Source organism: Oryzias melastigma, linkage group LG6, assembly GCF_002922805.2.
Source record: "Oryzias melastigma strain HK-1 linkage group LG6, ASM292280v2, whole genome shotgun sequence".
In the NCBI taxonomy this organism is placed as follows: domain Eukaryota; kingdom Metazoa; phylum Chordata; class Actinopteri; order Beloniformes; family Adrianichthyidae; genus Oryzias; species Oryzias melastigma.
This window is the reverse complement of record NC_050517.1, coordinates 23,231,188-23,252,277: the sequence shown is the minus strand read 5'-3', so window position 1 is coordinate 23,252,277 and position 21,090 is coordinate 23,231,188. Positions and strand designations below refer to the sequence as shown.

Sequence of the window (21,090 nt, the reverse complement as noted above, 5' to 3'; positions counted from 1 at the left end):
CAAATGTTCAAGCCATCCAGACAGAATAAAAGAAACATCCAGCACATTTTTATTAGTCATGACATGAAATAAAATCATCTTTTTCGTGAGCATCACTTCAGATGCGGTGAGGTCTGATGTCTATAAACAGAGCGAGCTGTAGACCCGTTCAGACGTCATGCGTGAGAACACGAAGCAAGCCACATTTTATTGAGCGTTTTATAAAAACAATTAAGACACGGATGAATCCAAACACAGTTTCACTATTAATCTGATCTCTACATCCACGGATTTATAGTTAATTTTTTTTTCCTCTTTCAATACAAACATATACAAATCATTTTTGACAGCCTTAGTATTAACGAGTGATTACCTAAACTGGTGCTCCTGTTTGTGCCCAATGAGCCCAAAATACATTAAGGTGCAATTTTTCTCTCCAGATTTCAGGGACTGTACAACATAAAAAGAACATGAATAAATGTTAATTCATGATTTTTTAGTGCTTTTCCTGTGCCAGTCTGAGGTAGACGTAAGCAAACTGATTTAACACACAGAAAGCAACACAAACAGACATTCTTCTGCGATGAGTTTGGTTAAGCCTGAACGGGCTGCAGGAAACTGCACGGTGCCGTCGCCTGCTGCTGCATACACACGCAATCGCACCAGCGGTTCAACCGGCGAACAGTCGTAAACTAGTTAACAGGAATTTCGGTTTCCAGTGATCTCAGCTGGACAGAGAACCAGCAGTTACCTGTACCCCAACGCTGCAAGAAATCACAGCGATGCCGAGACTCTGAGCAGCCAACATTCATTTAGTGCATTGCAGCAGCCGAACTCCAGCTGCAATAAGTGCTTCAGAGAAGAGGCGAGCTACAGGACACGTCAAATGAAACACGCAGGCACCTTTAAAGACGACAATCCGCAGAAAGCACCACAATTTGTAGAAAGTAACACACAAAGAAATAAAATGGCACCAAAAATTAAATTACTGCCCCTCCTCTGTGTCTTTTTAAAGATAAAAACTCAAGTTTTTGAAAATGTTCAGGCGTCAATACTGACACAAGCTGAGCTTTTACCCGTCCTTCTGCAGACATTCTTTGGTCATGAAACAGGCTGAGCAAACCATTCTGCAACCTACACTCTGCTGTACAGAAGGAACGGCTTTACCACACAACAGTTGGTGCACCAGTTAACCATCTTTTAAATTTGAGAACAGGCTGACCCCAAAAGAACTTCAAACAATTACTTCCTTGCACGCCAGTGTTGCAGACGACCCATTAAAATCTTTAAACAGTGAGATGCGAACACAGATCAACTGAAATCTATGAATAGACTCATGACTGCACATAGTAGTTTCTCAGTCACACCTGCATTAAAATACTTATTAGTTTTTTCTATAAAGTTAAACCTGATTTTAATTGTATTTGTCAAAAGGGCTCATATGTTTTGGTAAAGTGTGAGAACTTGTGGAGAGCAGGAGTGACTCAGCACCCATGCATGATACGCACTCGCCCAGTCACATACAGATCATTCGCGTCATCGTTGCATGTTTCCAAACACGTGACGCAACAATGGAGCAGAAACTTAAAAAGAGATGAGCAATGTTTGTAAATCACTGTCTCCTCCTTTTGGCAGTCCACAGGAGCAGCAAAGGCACAGAAACACACAGAACAACCCCACCCTGTCACGGGCTCCTCAGAGAATCCCTCTGACACGCCTCCGCGCTGGGTTTGTCCTTCTTAGTGCACGTAAAAATGACGGGAAAAGGTCAAGGGGCGTCACGGGGATGATAACGGTGGAAAGAGAGAAAATCAGCCCTGGAGTTCCTCAAAACACGTCTCGCACACGCGGACCGGCTTCTTGGAGGACGGCGTGAGCGCGTTCCTGGACGAACACTCGGCACAGAAAATGTTCCCACAGTGGCGGCAGTGGTGCTGGAGAAGGGGAGACGTTTGAGGATTACAATTAAAAACAGAAACAATTGGTTTTTTTTTTTGTTAAAGGAGGACTCACCTTCCTGACAGTGACGGTGAAGCCTTTCCCACAGGCCATGCAGTTCTGCACCTCGTGATCCTCCGCCCACTTTCTGGTCAGACTCTGCGACTGCTTGATCTGCGGGATCGAGGCCATTCGCTTAGCAAGAGTGGAGAAAAAAAAAAGATCGAACTTTCTCTTGAATCTACCACCAGCTGACCTGAAGCGACTGGTTCTCCCTGCCGAGCTCCTGCATGGCCGCCGTCGTGTCGTCCAGCTTTCGCCTGAGCTCCACCACTTTGGCTTGCAGTCTTTCTATCTCACCTTCACCCTTCACACACCTCAAACACACAACCACTGCTGTGAACACCAGTTTCTTCTGCTTTACATGGACAAATGAGACAGTTTGCAGTCACAAACACAACAGCTAGATGTCACTACAGCCCAAACACTTTATTTTCAGATCAGCTATAGCCAAGAGGAGCTGGCTGCAGACATCAACGACCAGAACCGGAAGTCCTCTCAGATTTCTAGAAAAAAACTTGATTTTAACAATTATGATCTTTCCCGTTTTAAGCTTTAATGAAGTGTTTTCTGGTTAGGGTTGCAGTCAGAGCTAGGGTAAGCGGTATAATGTCCCCTTCCGGCCAATAATATCAGGCGCCATCTTCTGTGCAGCTGCCTTCTGTTCTCTAAAACTGTGTTCCCTAATCTCCATGCAGGTCACTTGGTACTGGACCGCCGATTTTTTAAAAATATATATGCATACAGTAACTTAGTCTAATTTATTTTCTGATTCTGAAGAAAGTTTTATTTTGAAAAGCTACAGGATTCTGTCCACCAAGCAAGTCTATGAATTACTAGTACTCTTGAGACATGTCAAGCTGTTCACCTCGGTCGAAATACATTTGCTACCTTCTGAAAGCGGCTGCTCATACTTCTACATTAAAAGTCCCAAACTAATAAAGTTGATTTAAAAAAAAAAGAGTGACAGGAGCCAATGAGAAAACAGGAGAGTCTGTGACTGCAAAGACAAAGAAATCAAAACCTATTTATCTCCTACGTTGTTCCCATGTACAAAGCACATGTAGCGACTGAGTGTGATGTTGCACGCTGATATGGAGGATTTGTGTTAAATTTTATTGTTAGAAAATACACGTTTTATGCCAGTCGTGTCATTTTATTTTGCTTTATTTATCCGTCACACCTTAAAAGTCAGACACGGCGTCTGTTTTCTTGCCACCACTTTATGTTTAAGGTAAAATATTCATCACATTTTATTGGGTTCTGCATAAAAGTCAAGTTTAAACCAGCTGTAGGTATTTTTACAGAGAATGAAGATTTAATAAAATTAAGTTTGCAGATATTCGTGGACATGTATAAAGAAAAATAGGATTGAAATTCGGTTTCTGAGCATTTTTCTTTATTCAAATGAATGTGAATCAGAAGCAGACCAAAAAAAATGCTGCTTGAAAGAAGGATGCAGCTGTGATGTTGGTGCTACATTTGGTGGGTCATGAGCTCCCTGCTCTGCTCCATGCAGACAAACAGATCCATTTACGTCTTTGTTTTTCCTCATCCATTCAAAACTGTACGGCTGGATAGCTCCAGTGTTGCTTGTTACACCTGTAATGTTCGCTTGGGAGTGTGAGGGGCTGGAAGCTAGCAGGAGAGCATATAAACTAAAGGATGCCAGAAAGCAGGAGCGGGCTTACTCTGAACCAAAGGTTCCACCTCAAAGGGACATTTGTGAAAAACTATAGCAGAAATGACGGTATGTCCTAGAAAACTACAGTGTTTTTTTTTTTTTTTTTTATTTTGGCTAAAAATGACAATCATAAGGAAAATACTTCTTGGAAACCTTTTAAAATAGATCAAAAGATGATTCAGGTTGAAGTTTAAGAAACTTTACCACATTAAATACTCTCTGACTTAAAGAGAAATCAAAATGTAATTAAAAACTAAATATGAAATATAACCTGAAAGAATCAGAGTTCCAGAGTTCTCAGTGTTATAATGCCATTCTAAAGAAAAAAAAAAGTAGTGCTGCCATTGTCGAATGTTTACAAATCAGCATCTTTGTTTCATTTAATCTCTAAGAATTTGTAAAATATCTAGAGAAAGATTTAAATGTTCTTTTTTTAAGAGAAAATTCATGCAGTAACATTTTAATTTGAAAAATAGATTTTCAAAAACTGTTCAGTTCGAACGGGTCTGTGAAAATACTGTCCGACATTAAACCAGTCTGTGAACTAAAAAACTGTGGACTACTGCTCTAAGGTATGACGTTTATGCATAAATTTAGCCAAATTCATTTAAATCTTCTTGCAGCAGCGGCAGAAATAGTCTGATAAATGAGTCAGCGGCTCAGGAGAACATCTTACATGTCTTCTAATGAGCCTGGACAGGACCCAGATTCATCACCTGCAGGTATTTTTAGCAGCCGCAGCATGCACCCACCTCTCCAGCAGAGCCCGCCGCTCGTCCTGGTTGTTCTGCACCGTGGCCTCCAGCACGGCGATCTCTCCTCTCAACTCATCCGTCTGCTTCTCCAGCTCGCTCACTCTGCGCTGGCTGCCCTGCCACTCCCGCTTCAGCGTCGCCACGTTTTCGTTAAGCGCCGTCACCTGCACGCTGAGCTTGGCTTCAGCCTCCTCCCCGCGCCTCACCTGCTCCTCTCTGGCTTTTTTCTCTGCCCCCTTTTGAGAGAAGCGCCGATCACTTCACAAACAGGAACCATGAGGAACTGACGTAGCGTTCATGCTTTGGTGTGGAGATATCATACCAGCTGATCCTGGATGGCTTTTGTTTGGGCGAGGTGCTGCTCCTCTCTCTTGCTCATACTGTCTCTGGTGGCCTGATGCTCCTTTTGCTCCTGTTTAAGGACCTCCTGCGCTGCCTCCACCTGACCCTGCAGCTCCAGCTTTTGCTGGATCAGCAACTGTTTGGCTTCTTGCAAGTCGCCCAGCTCCTAAAAGAAGCAATTTTATCAGCTCAGAGCGAAGAATCTGCATATGATCGGCCTTCAGAAGAACTTGCTGACCTTCTTGATCTTCTCCGTTTGTGTTTTTAACTCCGAAGATAGTTTAGTGTTTGTCTTCTCCAGAGCACTTTTGTCTTTATTCAGCTCCGAGACCTTGTTCCTCTCCTGCTGAAGCTCCGCCTTCATCTGATCCTGAACATGGATGCACATTTAACATTATACGATTGCAAAATATGCAAAGTGACGTAACCCTAAATGATGGTCCGTGAAGTTCTGTTACCCACCTCCTGCTTCTTTAGCTCTTTCATGGCGTGTTCCTGCTGTTGAAGGTTCTGGTCCCGGTTGGTGAGCTCCTGCTCCAATGAAGAGCGAGCTGCTTTTAACTCCTGGATCTGAGCATCCAAACCTGTCTGATGGCTTCGGTTTGCAGCCAGCTCCTCCTGAGCCACTCTCAGTTTCTCCTCCAACACCTGGCAGACAAAGATGAGACAGAAATGATTCAAAGGAGGAACAACATGATCTTTATCCGTCCATTTGTAAGACAAGGTGGCATGTTCAGTACCTTAAGGTCTTGACGCAGCGCAGAAAGCTCGGACTCTTTCCCGAAGAAGTCTGACTGAAGCTTGCTGTGCTTTTCTTGACTTTGTTCAAAAGCTTTCTGCAGTTCTGCACCCCGGCTCTTCTCAGAGGCTAGCTCCTGGTCGAGGCTGGACACCCGAGCTCTCAGCTTAGTCTCTTCTTCTGCCTGCAGATTAAAGTCAAACAGGAACACCTGATTTGTATGGAGCCCTGGACATGACATTATAAACAAAACAGAATAAAATGAATACATTTAGCAATTTGTGCAAAAAAAAAAAATAGTATTTTGTGTCTACAAATTACCCTTTTTTAAGCATTCTGTGTGCACAAGTGCAAAAAATCCTAACCTGTGCATACAAAACACTTATCCAGTGTGGACCAAACCTGTGCTCAAAATCCTAACCTGCGTGCACAAAATGCTAACCTGTGTAGACAAAACCTGTGACAAACTGTGTGCATAACATGCTAACCTGTGTGCATAAAATGCTAACCTTTGCGCAAAAAATGCTAACCTATGTAAATAAAGTGTTAACCTGTCTGCACAAAATGCTAACCCGAGTACATAAAATGCTAAACTGTCTGCACAAAATGCCAATGTTTGCACACAAAATCCTGACCTACGGACAAAAAATGATAACCTGGCCGAACAAAATTCTAAGCTATGCGCACAAAATGCTAATTTTAGCGAACAATTTATAATGTCATGTCCAGGGCTCTGTAGATTTCCAGAGCAAGTGCTTAAAAAAAACGTTATTTAACAATACAGGATTATCTGTAGCTGCTCACCTTCTTGACACCAGCTTCCTGCAGCTGTGTCACCTGACCTTTCAGTTTCTTCGCCTCGTCCTCCAAGGACTTCTGCAGCGTCTTCAGTTGCTCCCGCTGCTTCCCGACCTCATCCTCCTTGTCCTTCAGAGCCTCCCGAGTCTTTGAGTGCTGCTGCTCTAATGAGGTCAGCTGTGCTTTCAACTTTTTCTCTGCCTGACATTTGAAGACGCACAACAACAACAAAATCAGGAGCTGAACTCCAAACAAACTGAGCTCCTTGTTTGTCTTCAGAGGCTTACCTCTTTGCTCTGCTCCAGCTGCTCTTTAGACTCTTTCACCGCCTTGGTGACGGCTTCATTGCATTTTAAGAGCTCCTGTCTGGCTTTCTCTGACTTTTCCTTGAAATGAAGATGGGTAGATATTGTTAGACAGTTTTCTCATCCTTTTTTGCACCACAGAGTTCAAATCAGGCCCACTAGGCTAAAACAGTCCAACCATATGCAGTTCAAACCCACCTTCTCTTCCATAACTGATTTATGGTTTTTCATCTCAGCCTCTAGCTGACTTTGACTCTCTTTGAGCATCTTCTTGGTCTTTCCCAGGTTCTCCTGAACAGCGACCAGCTCCTTCCTTTGAGCTTCTTTCTCCTGTTGAACCTTCTGCAGATCTGCTGAAAGATTTTGTGTTTTCTTCTCCAGCTCTGCTCGCTGAGTCTTCCCCTCCTGAGTCACCGTGTCCAGACTGGCCTTCAGATCAGACATGTCCTGCTTGCAGCGCTCCAACTGCTGCTGGGAGTCTGCGAGAGAAGCTCCTTTTTTCTTCAGTTCCTCCTGCAGCGTCTTTGATCTTCACAAAGGAAACAAACTTAACTGTGACTATTATCACATTGCTGTCATTATTCATTAAGCAAAGTTAAGACTAAAGTGCTGAAACATTGTGTTAAAAATGTAAGAACAGTTTCTGTTTCCTGCAAAAACAAATCAAAAATATATTGATCTTCAGTGACCTTCCAGTAAATCTGCTCTCTGTTTGTTTGTTTGTGTGAATCATTCAATCCAACAGTTTACGTAACGGCAAGAGAAGACACGACCTTAGAGACGCAACTGCTGCTGCCTGTCAGTCTGGGAGGTCTTACAAGACAATTTCTGCACTATTCTGGTCCATCCGTCCACAACCACAGAGATTATTCACCCATGGAAAATATTCAAGACAGCTACCAGTCTTTCCAGAAGTGGATGTCAGAGATAAATCCTGTTTGGACCCTGCTGTGCAGAGAGACTCCTGTACTCCTGTCTAAGAGTCAGGGGGCTACGACCTGAAGCTTCAGAGCCACATGTGGCTCTTTGGTTAAAGACAAATAAAAATGCTTTTAACATAAAAAAAGTAATGTCTTTTTTGGACTACAAGGCTCTTCAGATAAGTTGAAATTATTTAAGTCATTCACAAACAGTTGAAACATACAGTAGAATGCATATCTTCGCCTGGCTCCCGACTACAGTTCCCATAATGCTTCAACAATCCCCAGAGCATTGTGGCTTTGTAGTTTACCAATGTCAAACTTAAACATTTTGACAGATTTTGGGGCACTGTGTACCAAAGAAAAACAATAGATCAGTAAGCACAACCAGCTTAATTATTTCATTATTTTCATTATTTTCTACTGTTGAAATAACTCAAGGATTTAAACCTGGTCATCATCAGACATGGAACCGACGGTGCGTATCTCCATTTCACACCAGACACGTGTTTTTCCACGACAGTCAACAGGAGCTTCTGCTCAGCTGTGAGTATTTAGAGCCTTTTTTGCCATCATCAGACACCCAAAACCAAACACATAGTTGGCCCATACGTTGATCTGTGCGTCTCTGTGCCTGTTTTTGTGATCATTTTCATCTCTAAAGTCTGTTTAGATACAAAAATATGATCCCATTTGTCAATCGCTGTATTTTATTGTGAAAAAATATGAAATTTTAGAAAATTGGATGGATTTTCTCTTGTGTCTTGGCATAACTTTCTATCACTCGAAGCTTGCACAAAAAAATAGACCACACGCCGAAATGGTCACTGCTGGACGTCGCTTCACGTCTTGTGTGAACTAAACCATAGATAAGACTCACTTAACAACGTTAGGGTTAGTTCTAATTTACAAAATTCTGGCAGAGATGCACCAAAAATAGTCAAATTAATTTTGCTCTACTTTTTTATTTAAATCACTGCTGTCATCACACTACCAACTACTTTTTTACTACCTTTTTTTGTAGTCAGTAAGAAATTTACCCAAAATAGCTCTTTAAGTGTCGAAGGTTGGAGACCCCTGGTATAGGAGTTATAATACATTTGGCTTTTTTATTTTTGGGCAGTTTGTCTCACCCCTCCTTCTCCGTCTCCAGAAAGCGCTGAAGCTCCTTTGCCTTCTGTTTCACCTCCAAACTCTCCTTCTGCAGGGCCTCCAACTCCTGCTGGGCCTGATCGCGTGCCGTCCGCACCTCCACCATCTGTGACTCCAGTTTCTGTCAAATCAAAGTTCACCCATCAAAACACAAAAAATTGATTCAGGATCCAAGTACATGGAGCAAAAACGTGCGCTTTTTTTCCCTCTCTTTCATCAGTACCCACCTTGTTGAGGCCTTCCAGTTGCTCGACGCGTTGCTCTGAGGCCAGCAGTTTGTCTCGACATTCCTTCAGGTTGGTTTCCAGCTGAGTGCACTGCTCCTGTCTCTCTTTGAGTTTTTGGGCCTGCTCCTCAACTTCCTTTTGGTTTTTATTTAATTCCTGCATCAAGAATTTTAGAGAATACATTTTTAAAAACTAGGTCAATAAATGACCAATTTGAAGGTTTTCTTTAGAGTCTAGAAACAAGCACGATGAAGAGTCCCACCTGCTGTTTGTCCTGCAGCGCATGCTGAGCCGTCTCCAGGCTGTTCTCCAGGTTGGCCTTCTGCGCAGCTTTGGCTGCCTCTGCAGACAGCAGCAGCTCCGTTTTGGCTTTCAGCTGCAAGAAAACAGACCAGGAGTTTAATCTTAGAAAGCTGTCACAGAACTTTAGAGGATTCCTCTGCCGCGCTGGACTCACCTGAGCGTCCAGCTGCGACACTTTCTCCTTGCTGTCTGTGAGCTGGGCGGTGAGCTCGGTGACAGAAGTCTCCAGCGTGTGAGCGCGGTCCTGAGCTGATCGGAGCAGAGACTTCTGCTCCTGGACCTGCTTGTGTAGGTTGTCCTGGGCTTGTTTGTTGCTCTCAGACTGATTCTTGAGCTTGTTGGTCAACTGCGTTACCTTTAAAAAAGGATAAAAATGAGAAATGGAGCATGCAAAAAGATGCCCTCGGTGAAGGCAGGAATTGAACCATGAAAGTCTCTATCCACCTGCTCTTGCAGAGCATGATTCTTCTCTTTCAGCTGATTAAGGACAGCGGTCTCTCCCTCCCCAGCCTGGATCTTGGCACACAGGTCCTCCCGCTCCGCTTCCAGCTGGCTAACGATGTCTTTGCTTTTCTGAAGCAGAGCTTCCAGGTTCTGGATCTTCTGATCTTTATCCCCAATCTGCCGCAACACTTGCTCCAGGTCATTCTACGGCACCACAGAAATAGTTGTTATTCGCAGGTGAAATAAAAACACGTCCAAAGAATTCAAAACCACACCGGCTTTATCGTCATCGGGCGTTCTGCAGTGGAGAGTACCTGAGCCTCGCGGAGTTTGCCGTTGGTGTTTTGCTGCAGAGCTTGAAGCTCCTGGTGCTGCTGCTTGGCTTTCTCCAGGAGGTGCTGAAGGTCTGTGTTCTTACTGGTGCTCTCCTTCAACTGGAAATTTTAATTTAAAAAAAGGGAAAAAATGTGCTCATAATTAATCTTCTTAGCGTAAAAAATATGATAATATTGTTTCTAAGAGAAAGACCAGGGACATAAAAAAATAATAAAATAAAGAACAGTCCTCAACTATTGATTGCACTCAAAACATTTGCTTTGCAGTTTGTTTATCTGCTGATCTTTAGGCAGAATCCACCAAGATTTGAAATGATTCGAGATGAGAAATTATCATATCTCTCCAAAAAAACAAACAATAACAAACAACAATTGGGAGGTGGAACTATTACTGGGAAAGAGTTCAGATTTCACTAAAAGCTGTCACAGTCTGTTCAGCAGCGAACAAGACTTTTCTTAAACCTCAAAGCTGTCTGTGTTTGGATACATGTCGATTTGCTCCACGACTGATCAGCTCGATGAAAAATCAGCATCATACTTGTAAACTACCAATTCAATAGCAGCCTTCATACCTGTTCTTCTGCTCGGGAGAGTTTGAGCTGCAGGTCAGCTGCCTGCTGCTCGCGGTCCTTCAGTTTCTCGCCGGAAAGCTGCCTCTGCTCCTTCAGCCGACCCTGCACTTCTCCCAGCTGCCGCTCTGTTTCCAGCAGTTTAACGTGCAGCTAGAGGATCACAAAAGTAAGAAAAATGACACAGTAAAACCACCTGATGAAAAGTTACTTGACACGGAAACTTTGTGGAACATCGTATTTCATATTTTAGAGCAAAATACCTGATAAACCAAAATTATTTGACTATCCGTTTCATATTAAATAACCTTTCTACAATCTTTTACAGTTATATATAAATAAATGTGTTTAAGCAGATATTCTTTTATTTATTAAAACTGAAACACACTAGGAATAACAGCCGTGCATTGGACTATTTCATAATTATTATAATTACTCTGCAGAGGATTGTGCATGCTGCAACTCCTGTTTTGTGATCCTCTGTGAGCCAAGCGTTTGCTGTATTCACCTGATTGATCTCAGTCTGCTGCTGAGCCCCCTGACTCTCTTTTTCTTCCTTCTGCTGCTCCAACTGTTTCCTCTCCACCTTCAGCTCTGCGTTTTTCACTTCCAACTCAGCAATCTCACTCTTGAACTTCACCACCTCCTCGGCCCTCTCTTTCAGCTCGGCCTGGGCCTTCTGCAGGGAGGACTCGGCTCCCGTGGCTCGAGCCTGGAGCTCCTGGACCTCCATGTCCCTCTCCCTCAGCTTTTCTTGGACTTCTTTCTTCGCAGTTTTCTCAGATCCCAGATGCTCCTGCAGATCCTCATGCTCCTTCTCTTTACGCTCTAGCTTTTCAGAAAGCCTCTGAGGATAGACGAGAAGAAAACACACGAAAGATGATACACAAAATCAGTTTGTGGAAAAGTGAAATTTAAGATGTTACAATGGAATCTCCTGTAAGGAACCGTGAACATCTCAACCCCGGCATCTGTGTTTCCTAAATTAAAACAGTTAACAAACACGTGTCACAGTCAAGAACACTCACATGATAGGAGCAATGGAAAAGAACAGAAGCCTGTCATCGGTGTGGAACAAAGAGAGCCATGCCACTTCCATCCCACAGATTATATTGAAGCAGCTTCTGGAACTTGTCCTGGTCTAAGTGCTGGCAGTGAACTTGGCAAAGCGACAAATAAAAACAATTTTATATATATATATATATATATATATATATATATATATATATATATATATATATATATATATATATATATATAAGAAAAAGGACTGAAAATGTGGGCTAAAGAGGCGGAGCACCTTGGCTAATGTTAGGACAGTGTTAACTGATAATTCTGTAAAGAATTGGAACTCATTGATATTGCATGTTAATGATTTAGTGCCGATATTCCTAAACTGATGCCTTTTTTCATGTTAATGTATTCGAAATACTTCTCAGCATTTTATTTTTTCTAAATGTGGCTTTTAGCCTTTATTGACGTGTTGTAAAACTGAAATAACTAACCAAAACGCATACAATGCTAATTACTATTTCGATTTTATTTTTATTTAAGGCCTCACAACAACTTTTTTTAAGTGTAGAGTAACAAATCTGTTGGATTTTTTCTGGTATTTCCAAAGACTTTTTTAATCAACTTTTGAGGAACAGCGGTGGGTTCTGCTGTGCAGCCCTCCCACACCTCCACAGCTTACAGTCTGTAACCATTTCATTATAACATAACCTCCCAGCAGATGTTTACCAGTGTTCAGATGATGTTTACAGTCTTTACTCCAGAGAGAAAATGTCAGGCACAAGTTCTGAAAAAAACAAAACCTATCAAAGATGGCATCTGTAGTTGACCTCTAAAATTGACAAGAAATCCACTAACAACATGTAAAAAAAAAAAAAAAAAAATCTTAATTTCTAGCTTTTCATTCCCTTTTTTTTGTTTTTTTTCTGCATCAGTTACTCTTTCTTAATCAAGCGCGATCCAATAGCTGCTCACATGTCTCAAAATGTGTCCCTGCATTCTTGTTTCTATTCTTATGAGAATCTTCATCAGGTCTCAGGGGAAGCGAGCCGATGGTATTGAATATCCAGCAGTCATCACTCTTGCACCTGGAAGCCTGTTTGTCTTGGAGGCGTTCGCTGCAGCTGATGAGAGAGGATTTAATCTCAGTGTCACATTCTGTAACTCCCAAAGCAACACCGACTTTTCCTTGTATTCACCCAGAGTAATGGAGCCGATCAAGTAGCACCCCTACACTGGTTTAATAATAGTGCCGACCACAATATTTGTCAACAAGAGTCGGCTGCTGAAGGCAGCTGATGACAGCAGCACGTTGGGATGTGGAGCAACAAAAGGCTTGAAGAGACTGAGATGGTGGCTTCTTTTACATGAGCCACTGTGTTAATGTTAATGCTGCAAAGATGACTAAAAGACTACACAATCCTGCAGCGAAACATGCCTGCCTGGTAGGAACTCCAGCTAATACTGTGGAATGAAACAGGACGAAAGCTTTTTTATACAGTGTGTTTTCTAAATGTATTACCTGACATTGTTGCTGCAACTGATTCAGATTGCTCTGCAGCTGATGAATCTGCTGTGTGTAGACGGCTGCTTCTTGTGGACCCTTTTCCAGCTCCGCTTTCAACTGGGAGATCGTCACCTGAAAGCAGACAAACAAGTTAGGACACTTTCTAGTTTAAAAACATGACTTCTAATGCTAAGGTCGCAAATACAACTGCTACTGCACGGTGGGGATGAGAAGTTATAATAAAAAAAAGAAGAAAAAAAAACTCTGGCGTAGTCATGAATGCAGATGGTGGAAGTCAGGTGGCTGGCAGGCATCGGTAGGTAACACTATTATGAAATCGGGTTACAGCTGGGCGGTGGCAGCCAGATTGTCAGCTGGCAGCAGCTCTGATTGTACGATGTGGAAATGTCTTCGTACGGCGGCCGTCCATATCAAGTAGCAGTGGCTGTCTGGTAGCCTGGGGGCATATAAAAAGCGCTCCATTCTGCACCACTGGTCATTCACAACTCAGATTTTGAGCACACGTTATAATCTGGTTAATTCACACATTTTTAGACATCAAGTCTCCCAAAAAAAGAACCATTTTCTGTCTTCTTTGTATTCTTCTCAACATCAACCACAATACGCCGGTCTCTGAGTCGCTGTGGTGCAATTCCAGACTTAACAAAACTTTTACATGGTTAAAAAAGAAAAAAATCATAGAATTGCAGCTTTTTCCCCTCTATTTTCTGACTCTTAAGTAGTTTGGCTTAACAAAAGATTACAAATTTGAGAGAAAGAAAAAGGCATGGAAGAGACAGAGATACAAACTATTATAATAAAAAATACTGAATCAAACACATTTGTCCTTTGTTTTATTTTAAACTATTTTGCAAAAAAAAAATGAAGCTTTTGAGCCTCCTATTCCCTAATGAAGCCCTATTAATACTATTCTCTTTTAAAAAGCAGGAAATAGGCCTGAATTATTCAATAGGCATTAACTAATTCCCAGATTATGCACAGTGCCATTTAACAAAAAAAAAAACTTTCTTTCTTGACAGTTTTTAATAGGGATCTGCATGGAGGGAGTAAAGGGTAGTTTTTACTTAAAAAAAAAAGTGTTTCACCTCAGAGGTAGCGTAGTTAGCCTGCAGCTGCTCACACTGGTTTTTGAGGCACTCCGACTCTTCCTCCCTCTCACGGGTCATGCTGTCCATCAGAGTCTGCACCTGCACCAACTCTCTCCGCAGAACTTCCACGTCCTCCACTCCCGGCCGCTGCAGCTAGGGGGCAGAGCAGAGGCGATGAGGATTTGTTGGCAAGAGTAACTATGAAGCTGAAGATTAATGCTTCAAGAAGTTAAAGACTCACTCCAATGAAAGCTCTGTTTTGGGTGTTTTTAACATGTTTTTGTAGCATTTTTCGATAACACTCTAGAATAAGATTTATTAAAACGCTTTATTAACACATTAACAAACATTATTAATGTGTTTATAGGTTATTAATAAGACATTTATAAGCACAATAAGGTGAATAAGGTTTATTAGCATACATACTCATCTAAAGTGACACCATTATCAACAAAAGCAATTATAACAAACAAGCTTAACAAATGTATTAACTATTTTTGTCAACATTATATATAGTATTTTTGCTTTAACTCATCTAAAGTGTTAGCCATTTTTCTCATAGTGGAAGACATATAAAATAATTTAACACTAAAAATGCGTCTCTGAATATTTCTTTATTCAAATCGGATTGGATTAAGTGCAGATGAAAACCTGGAGTTTGAATGAAAACTTGAGTTTGTGACGCAGCAACTGACATAGGCGGGCTAAAGTCTCTCTTCTCCGCTACAATCTTGCAGACAAATAGATAGATTAACATCTTTTATTTCTTCATCTGAGCTGATATCTGGTTTAAAATAGTACGGTTGCATAGCTACGATATATTGCTCACCATTTTTTTTTTTTTTTTTTTTTTAGTACGCAAATGTTAGCTTGGGTTTGCAAGGTGCTATAAAAAACAACACAGGCTTTTTTGATTTTGATAAAAAAAAATACATAATTATGATTAAAAGATGACTAGAATTGATTGTAGAACTTTAAAAACATAGTTGGAGTGGGACTTAAAGGTTTTCATGTGTTGTACCAGTTCAGATTGGAGTTTCTCATTCTCCTGCTGCTCACTCTGTAGCTGCTCCGTCATCTTGGCCAGTCTCTGCTCTGCAGCCTCCCTCAGGCTCCTCTCCTCATCATAACGCGATTTCAAATCTGTCATGAAAACAATTAAAAACAAAGCATTATTAAAGACTGCCAAAATTTGTATTCACTTTAAGGTATTTAACTGACATATTTCAGCAGAGTTAAGTGACAGTGGGTGTAACTCCAGCAATGAACTGTGAACATTTGTACAGCAAAAGAGTATTTCCTTTATTAACTGAGCTGGAGACACAGGACTCCCAGTTTTCAGGCTTCACACTGACCTACTATCTCCGTGGCCAGCTGTGCAGCTTTCTGCTCAAACAGGTCCTTCATCTGTTTAATGTTGAACTTCTCTGTCTCAGCTTCATTCAACTTCCTCTCCAGAGCTGAGGAGAAAAAGAGCAAAAATTAACAGCTAATGATTCAAGAAGCATTTAAACATGTTTGTGTCTTTTTCCTTTTCTTACCTGAATCATCTGAACTGGTCGGCCCATCGTTCTTTAAAAGAAGACAGTTTTAGATTCAGACTAGATTTTTGTTAAACATGCAAAACAGTGCAGTCATTTTCTTCAATTCTTGAAAATAGTCTCTGACAACAAACTTAAAAAAATATGTTTGAAAAGAGGATAGGCAGAAGCCAATGCTTAATTAAGCATATCCCTTTATCTACTTTTCACATAATTAATAATATTCCACATCCTTTTATTTTCTCAATTGTTAATTCAATGAAAGAAAAAAAAAAGTTAATTAATTTATGTACACAAAAAAACACATCAATGTAAGCATCTGCACGACAAAAAAAATCAAACAATAAATCTTAAAGACAATAAATTTTACACAGATCTTTTAAAATAATATCCTCATAAGTATATAAAAATATCAAAAATCAACTATTTCTAAATTAATTTTAATTATTTTTTATCTTTCGCTGCTTTAAAACCATAATTTTTAGTACTTTCAACAATTTTTCTATTTGATTTAACAGCTTAAAAATGTGATTACCTTGTTGATATTTTTAATTTATTCATCTTCTCCTGTACTCAACAATCTTGGCAACAAAACAGCATTTTTTTTAATTAAAAACCTATTTATTTTCTTTGTTTCCCTAAAGGAGTTTTGCATTTTTAAAGAAGTTTTATTTTATTAGGCTTCTTTGCCTTTATCCATTTTGTTTGACATGTCAGTCTTTATGATGATGCAGCTTAGGCATCTACAGAAAATGTACCTGCTTTAGATGTCCTTGGACTTTGTCCAGTTCTTTCTTTAGTTCTCCAGAGAACCATCTTTCCTCCTAATGGGAAGAAAACTTTGTTATTTTCTATACCATCCCATGTTTGACGAGGACAGTTCAAGAACTTTACCTTGAGAGAAGCGTGCAGGTCCTGAACTTCCTGTCGTAGCATTGTAAGGTCTTCCCTGCAAGAAGGAAAAACCATATATGTTTAAAAAAAGAGCAAATACATAAAAAAAAGAAGAGTGTCACAGGTGAGATGATTTGCATCCATAAACATTTATCACACCGGGTAGGAGCCACGTGAGCAGGGAGTTCGCCCGTGTCATGGAAGAGCTCGTAGTGTTTGAACAGCTCCTCTGCAGAATTGTGAGACTTCATGCACTGAGGACAGATGAAGCCCTGCTCACAGAAACATACAGTTAGAAACAGAAGCATCCCATAACTGACTGAATACAGTTCAGATCTGCATTCATGTCACCTCAGATGTCTGATCATGGTTGAGTTCTTTGCTGGGCTGCTCAGACTCTGCATTCTGGGAGCCTCCCTTCCCAGGAGTCTACAGGAAAACAGAAAGTGAGTAAATAAAAGTACTCAATATTAATAGTTCTTGATGAACTGAAGATCAGATGAGCATATATATATATATATATATATATATATATATATATATATATATATATATATATATATATATATGTGTGTGTGTGTGTGTGTGTGTGTTTATCTGGATCAGTGCAACACAGAGGTGAAATTTCTGAAATGTGATATTCTGAAGAAAAAGAAACAAAATCATGACACTGTTTAAAGTTAATGTTTTGGTTTTAAAACTTATTTTAAAAAGTAAAAAACTCAAATTCTCATATACAGTAACATTGTTATGTTTTAATTGAGACAGTCATAAAAATTATTATCAACAAAAGCACTATTCGCAAGCAGTTTGATACATGTACACTCACTGTAAAGGGAAATTATTAAAATTTTAGGTACATAAAACTTTAATTTTACAACATGCAAGTAGGGGACCAAAGAAGAAAATAAATGGTGATAGTTTTCAATTGCAAATAATATATTTTTTTAAAGCTAACAATAGTAATAAGTACAACAGAAAAAAATGCCACATTCTAGCTTTAGCATCAATTACAGCTCTACAATAATGTCAGTGTTGTTCATTAAATGAAATTAAATTTACTAGATTCTGGATATTTCGAGGATGACCTGTAACTATTTTTTTTTTTAATCGTTTTTAATTTAAATAAGCTGTAAAGATTGTATATGCATGTTTGGGAAGTGACAAATTTCTGTGCAAAAGTTGAATATGCCAAACTTGTTGTAAACGGGGTCTATAGGGACATTGCTTTATGTACTAGTTGGACCACATGCAAACAAACTTAACAGAAAACAGTATTTTATTTTTTTGTTCCTTAAAAACCTAATGAATGAACTACCCTATTAGTTACTTTTGTTATTCATTAGCTCCACTCCTTTACAGCTTTTTCTGTGTTTAACATATATCCGATTGTGAGTTATCCCGTAACCTCACAGCAACAACATACAGTTCTCTGTAACTGACCACATCATTTTTCTCCCTATACTCCCAGCTCCCTTTTAGCGCCTTCTGCAGAAGGCCATTAAAAACAAAGGGAGTCTGTAACCACTCGGACTTACAGATGGCCCAACACCCCAGATGTTAAAAGAGTTTCTATTCACCTCACCAAAAACAGTGAGTAATTAAATTTTGGTGTGTCCGCAAGCTGTGGTCCCGTCACACAGGCGCTGTTTCACTTCTGATAATTGTGTTTAATCTTTACATTTCTGTGACATTTTTGTACATTTTTTTCTCTTCTTTATCACAATGTTGACATTTCAGTGACCTTCCCTTAGTCTGACAGTACCAGATAAAGAACTCTCAAATCATAATTCTTCCCACCCCAGATAACATTTATTGACCATCTTTTATGGGATTTAACTTTGCCTTAATAAAATATTTCCAAGACTAATAGTTAACAGTTGGCTGGAACCTACAGACAGGACGCCCAGAAACATGTTTAACTTTTATCCATTTGATTATCTCTAAACTGCGTAGGTCTTCATTCATCAGAATTTATACAAACATAACTGCATCGATCAAAGGCCATGATCTAACATTCATTAACCAAAACACCCTGCAGTTCAGATTTTAGCTAAAAAGGAAGTGTTATAAAGTCTACAGACCAGAAGCATAAACATGCTGGTGGGTGTGCCAAAAAGACCATTCACAGACAGGATTTGTTTGGGTTGGGCATGGCTTGCATGACTGAATAATGAGGTCAAAATGTGTGTTTGTGTGGATCTGCTTGGTGGGCTTTTTGATCCTAATCATTGATAAGCTAGCAAACAAAGTTTGTGTCATGGAGTAACCTTTGACTAAGCAAATGACAGATAGGATTCAGTCTGCAGTATACCAACCACAATAATGTCTAGTAAACAATTTCATATTTTAGAAATTGTCTAAAAAAACACTAAAAAACTAATATTTTTGATGAAATAGAAGAATAACAGTTTCATTATATCCCTTCAATCATAAGACTGCTTTCTTCGGGGTTTTAAGCTCAATTGTTTACTAAAAAGTGGCTAAATTAAAAAAATAAAAAAAAATAAAAAAAGCTGTAATATTTGTTTATTTGAAGAACTTAGAAGCATGTGTAGGAGTTCCTGAAAAGATTCTGGAGGCTTAATGTTATCACTGTCTTATAGTGGGAAATACAGCTGGGAAAAACCCCAAAACACAACAGAACAGGGGGGAAAACTCCGTCATTTAAAAAAGTTCGTGTGGAAAAAAAGACAACACATGTCTGTTCCGTAGGAACCGAAAATTTCATGTCATTTACATTTTTTTCTTTAATTTAATTGCACTTAATATGCTTTAAATGTATAAAAAAACAGCTTGAAATAAATAAATTTTAAAGAGTAAGTGTTTGTGTTGATAATTTAACTCACTATCGAAGATCAATTAACGCTGAACTCGAAAGAAAAAGTGGCTAACTATTTAGCTAATTTTTGCAGGTCAACGTAAGTGACAAGTCCTTTTTCAACCATTTATTTTGTAATTTCATATTTGTTACAATTGTCACATATTCGTGTTTTTTCCTCGCAAGTTACGGTTGACGCAGAGTTTGCCCACCACTGCTTGTTGCTAAAGGGAGAGTTAGCAATGAATTAACCAAAACCTAAAGCTGTCACACAGCTACAGCTAACGGAAACCATAAAAATAACATGTTTCAGAGAGCAAATGTTTATACTAACAAATGCTCTCGGTTGCCCCTTTAATAGTGCGCTCGTAAACTGTATTTTATTTTACAGCTGCTCGTTTCGACCTTGTCAAAAGAACCATTTATCAACTGAACAAAGTTAGCATTTAATGCTAGTTGTGTCAACCAAACGAAATGGATGCTTGGTTTATTCACCGAGACGTAGCGAAGAAGATGCAGCATGCCGTCAATTAATAGACATCCCCTCAAGCCCCGCCTGTCTAACTAAGACAAAAATAAACAACCAAGCGTCCCTGACATGAAACCAGACACGGATAGGCCCGTGTCTCCAAAGAAAAACCAAGCACTTCTGACAATAACAGAAGCAACGCCGGCGAAAAGAAGCCTCTATCCGCTTACCATTTGAAGTATCCGTCGGAGCATGGCGTTGGCTCGGCGTGTCCCGACGCAAATTTAATCCAGGTGTTAAAATGTAAAGTTTATGTCTGAGAACAACGAGCACCTGACCAGACACGGGGAGCTGAGCAGCGGTGGCGGATGGGCGGGTCATGAGGAGATGGGCGCAAGAATCTCACTTCAATGTGGTGGTCAAGATCCAACTATAGCATGAAAAAAATCACGACGAAATGAAACTGCCTTAAAAATAACTTTACGTAGGACAGGGTTAGCCACACAGACAAAACATGAATAGGAATTTCTTTATTAAAAAAAAAGAGTCAATGGGAGTCACTAATATTACATTTAACACGTTTTATTCTCTTATTTTATTTTCCTATTTAATATTTATCAAAAGGCACATTTCCCACCCATCAAAGCTAGTGCAATTCCCACCAAATTAATAACTTTACCAGGGCTCAATGATAAATTAATTAATGATATTTACACAGGGGCGGAGCTAAGGGGGGCCAGCGGGGGTAACTGCCCCTCCAACAAAAAGCGCCACCCACCCCCACCCTTTTGTCAATATTAGTATCCTTATTGGCAAAGATTTAGAAATCCTCAATACAAGCTCATTTAAGCGTTACAAAAACGACAAAAGATAATTTTTTAACAAAATAAATACATATTTTTGATCCTTTAATTTATAACGGCCCTCCACGATGTTGTTCAAATTTGCCACCCTTCCAAAGTTTTCTGCCCCGCATATAAAATGATCCAGTTCCGTCCCACAACACAATAAATATGGGTCACCTGAGATTTGTGATTAAAGTAAATTTAGGGGGAAAAAAAACACTTGCAAAATAATTTTATTATAAAATTTGATCTTTTTAATTTAAAAAGATATTCTTGAATCACATTTTGTAGGTGCTTGCATCTGTTTGTATTTCATAAATTTCATAAATTCCTCAGGAAAAAC

At 39.8% G+C, this 21,090-nt stretch overlaps 1 protein-coding gene across 1 annotated transcript; it reads right to left on the bottom strand.

Annotated features, from left to right (window-relative positions):
* Positions 1-26: 26 nt before the first annotated feature.
* On the bottom strand, positions 27-20,991 carry eea1 (early endosome antigen 1). Its single transcript, XM_024281631.2, has 29 exons — positions 20,133-20,991; positions 16,964-17,041; positions 16,772-16,884; positions 16,613-16,667; positions 16,477-16,542; positions 15,719-15,749; positions 15,533-15,637; positions 15,199-15,320; positions 14,175-14,330; positions 13,084-13,200; positions 11,059-11,397; positions 10,554-10,703; positions 9,961-10,080; positions 9,647-9,850; positions 9,357-9,557; positions 9,162-9,275; positions 8,900-9,055; positions 8,654-8,793; positions 6,799-7,129; positions 6,583-6,681; positions 6,302-6,496; positions 5,499-5,681; positions 5,221-5,406; positions 4,997-5,128; positions 4,739-4,924; positions 4,414-4,652; positions 2,174-2,294; positions 1,993-2,091; positions 27-1,913 (listed from the first exon to the last, which is right to left on the bottom strand). Exons 1-29 carry the CDS (start codon positions 20,154-20,156, stop codon positions 1,791-1,793), a joined length of 4,185 nt encoding a protein of 1,394 aa, XP_024137399.1. The 5' UTR covers positions 20,157-20,991; the 3' UTR covers positions 27-1,790.
* Positions 20,992-21,090: the final 99 nt, after the last annotated feature.

Bases quoted from the DNA above. Each gene is read 5' to 3' on its own strand.
- eea1 (XM_024281631.2), bottom strand. From the start codon at position 20,156: ATGCTCCGACGGATACTTCAAATG. The intron at 9,056-9,161 runs GTGGGACTCTTC...TTCTTGATGCAG, and splicing joins CGCTGCAGGACAAACAGCAG to GAATTAAATAAAAACCAAAA. The intron at 8,794-8,899 runs GTGGGTACTGAT...TTGATTTGACAG, and splicing joins AACTGGAAGGCCTCAACAAG to AAACTGGAGTCACAGATGGT.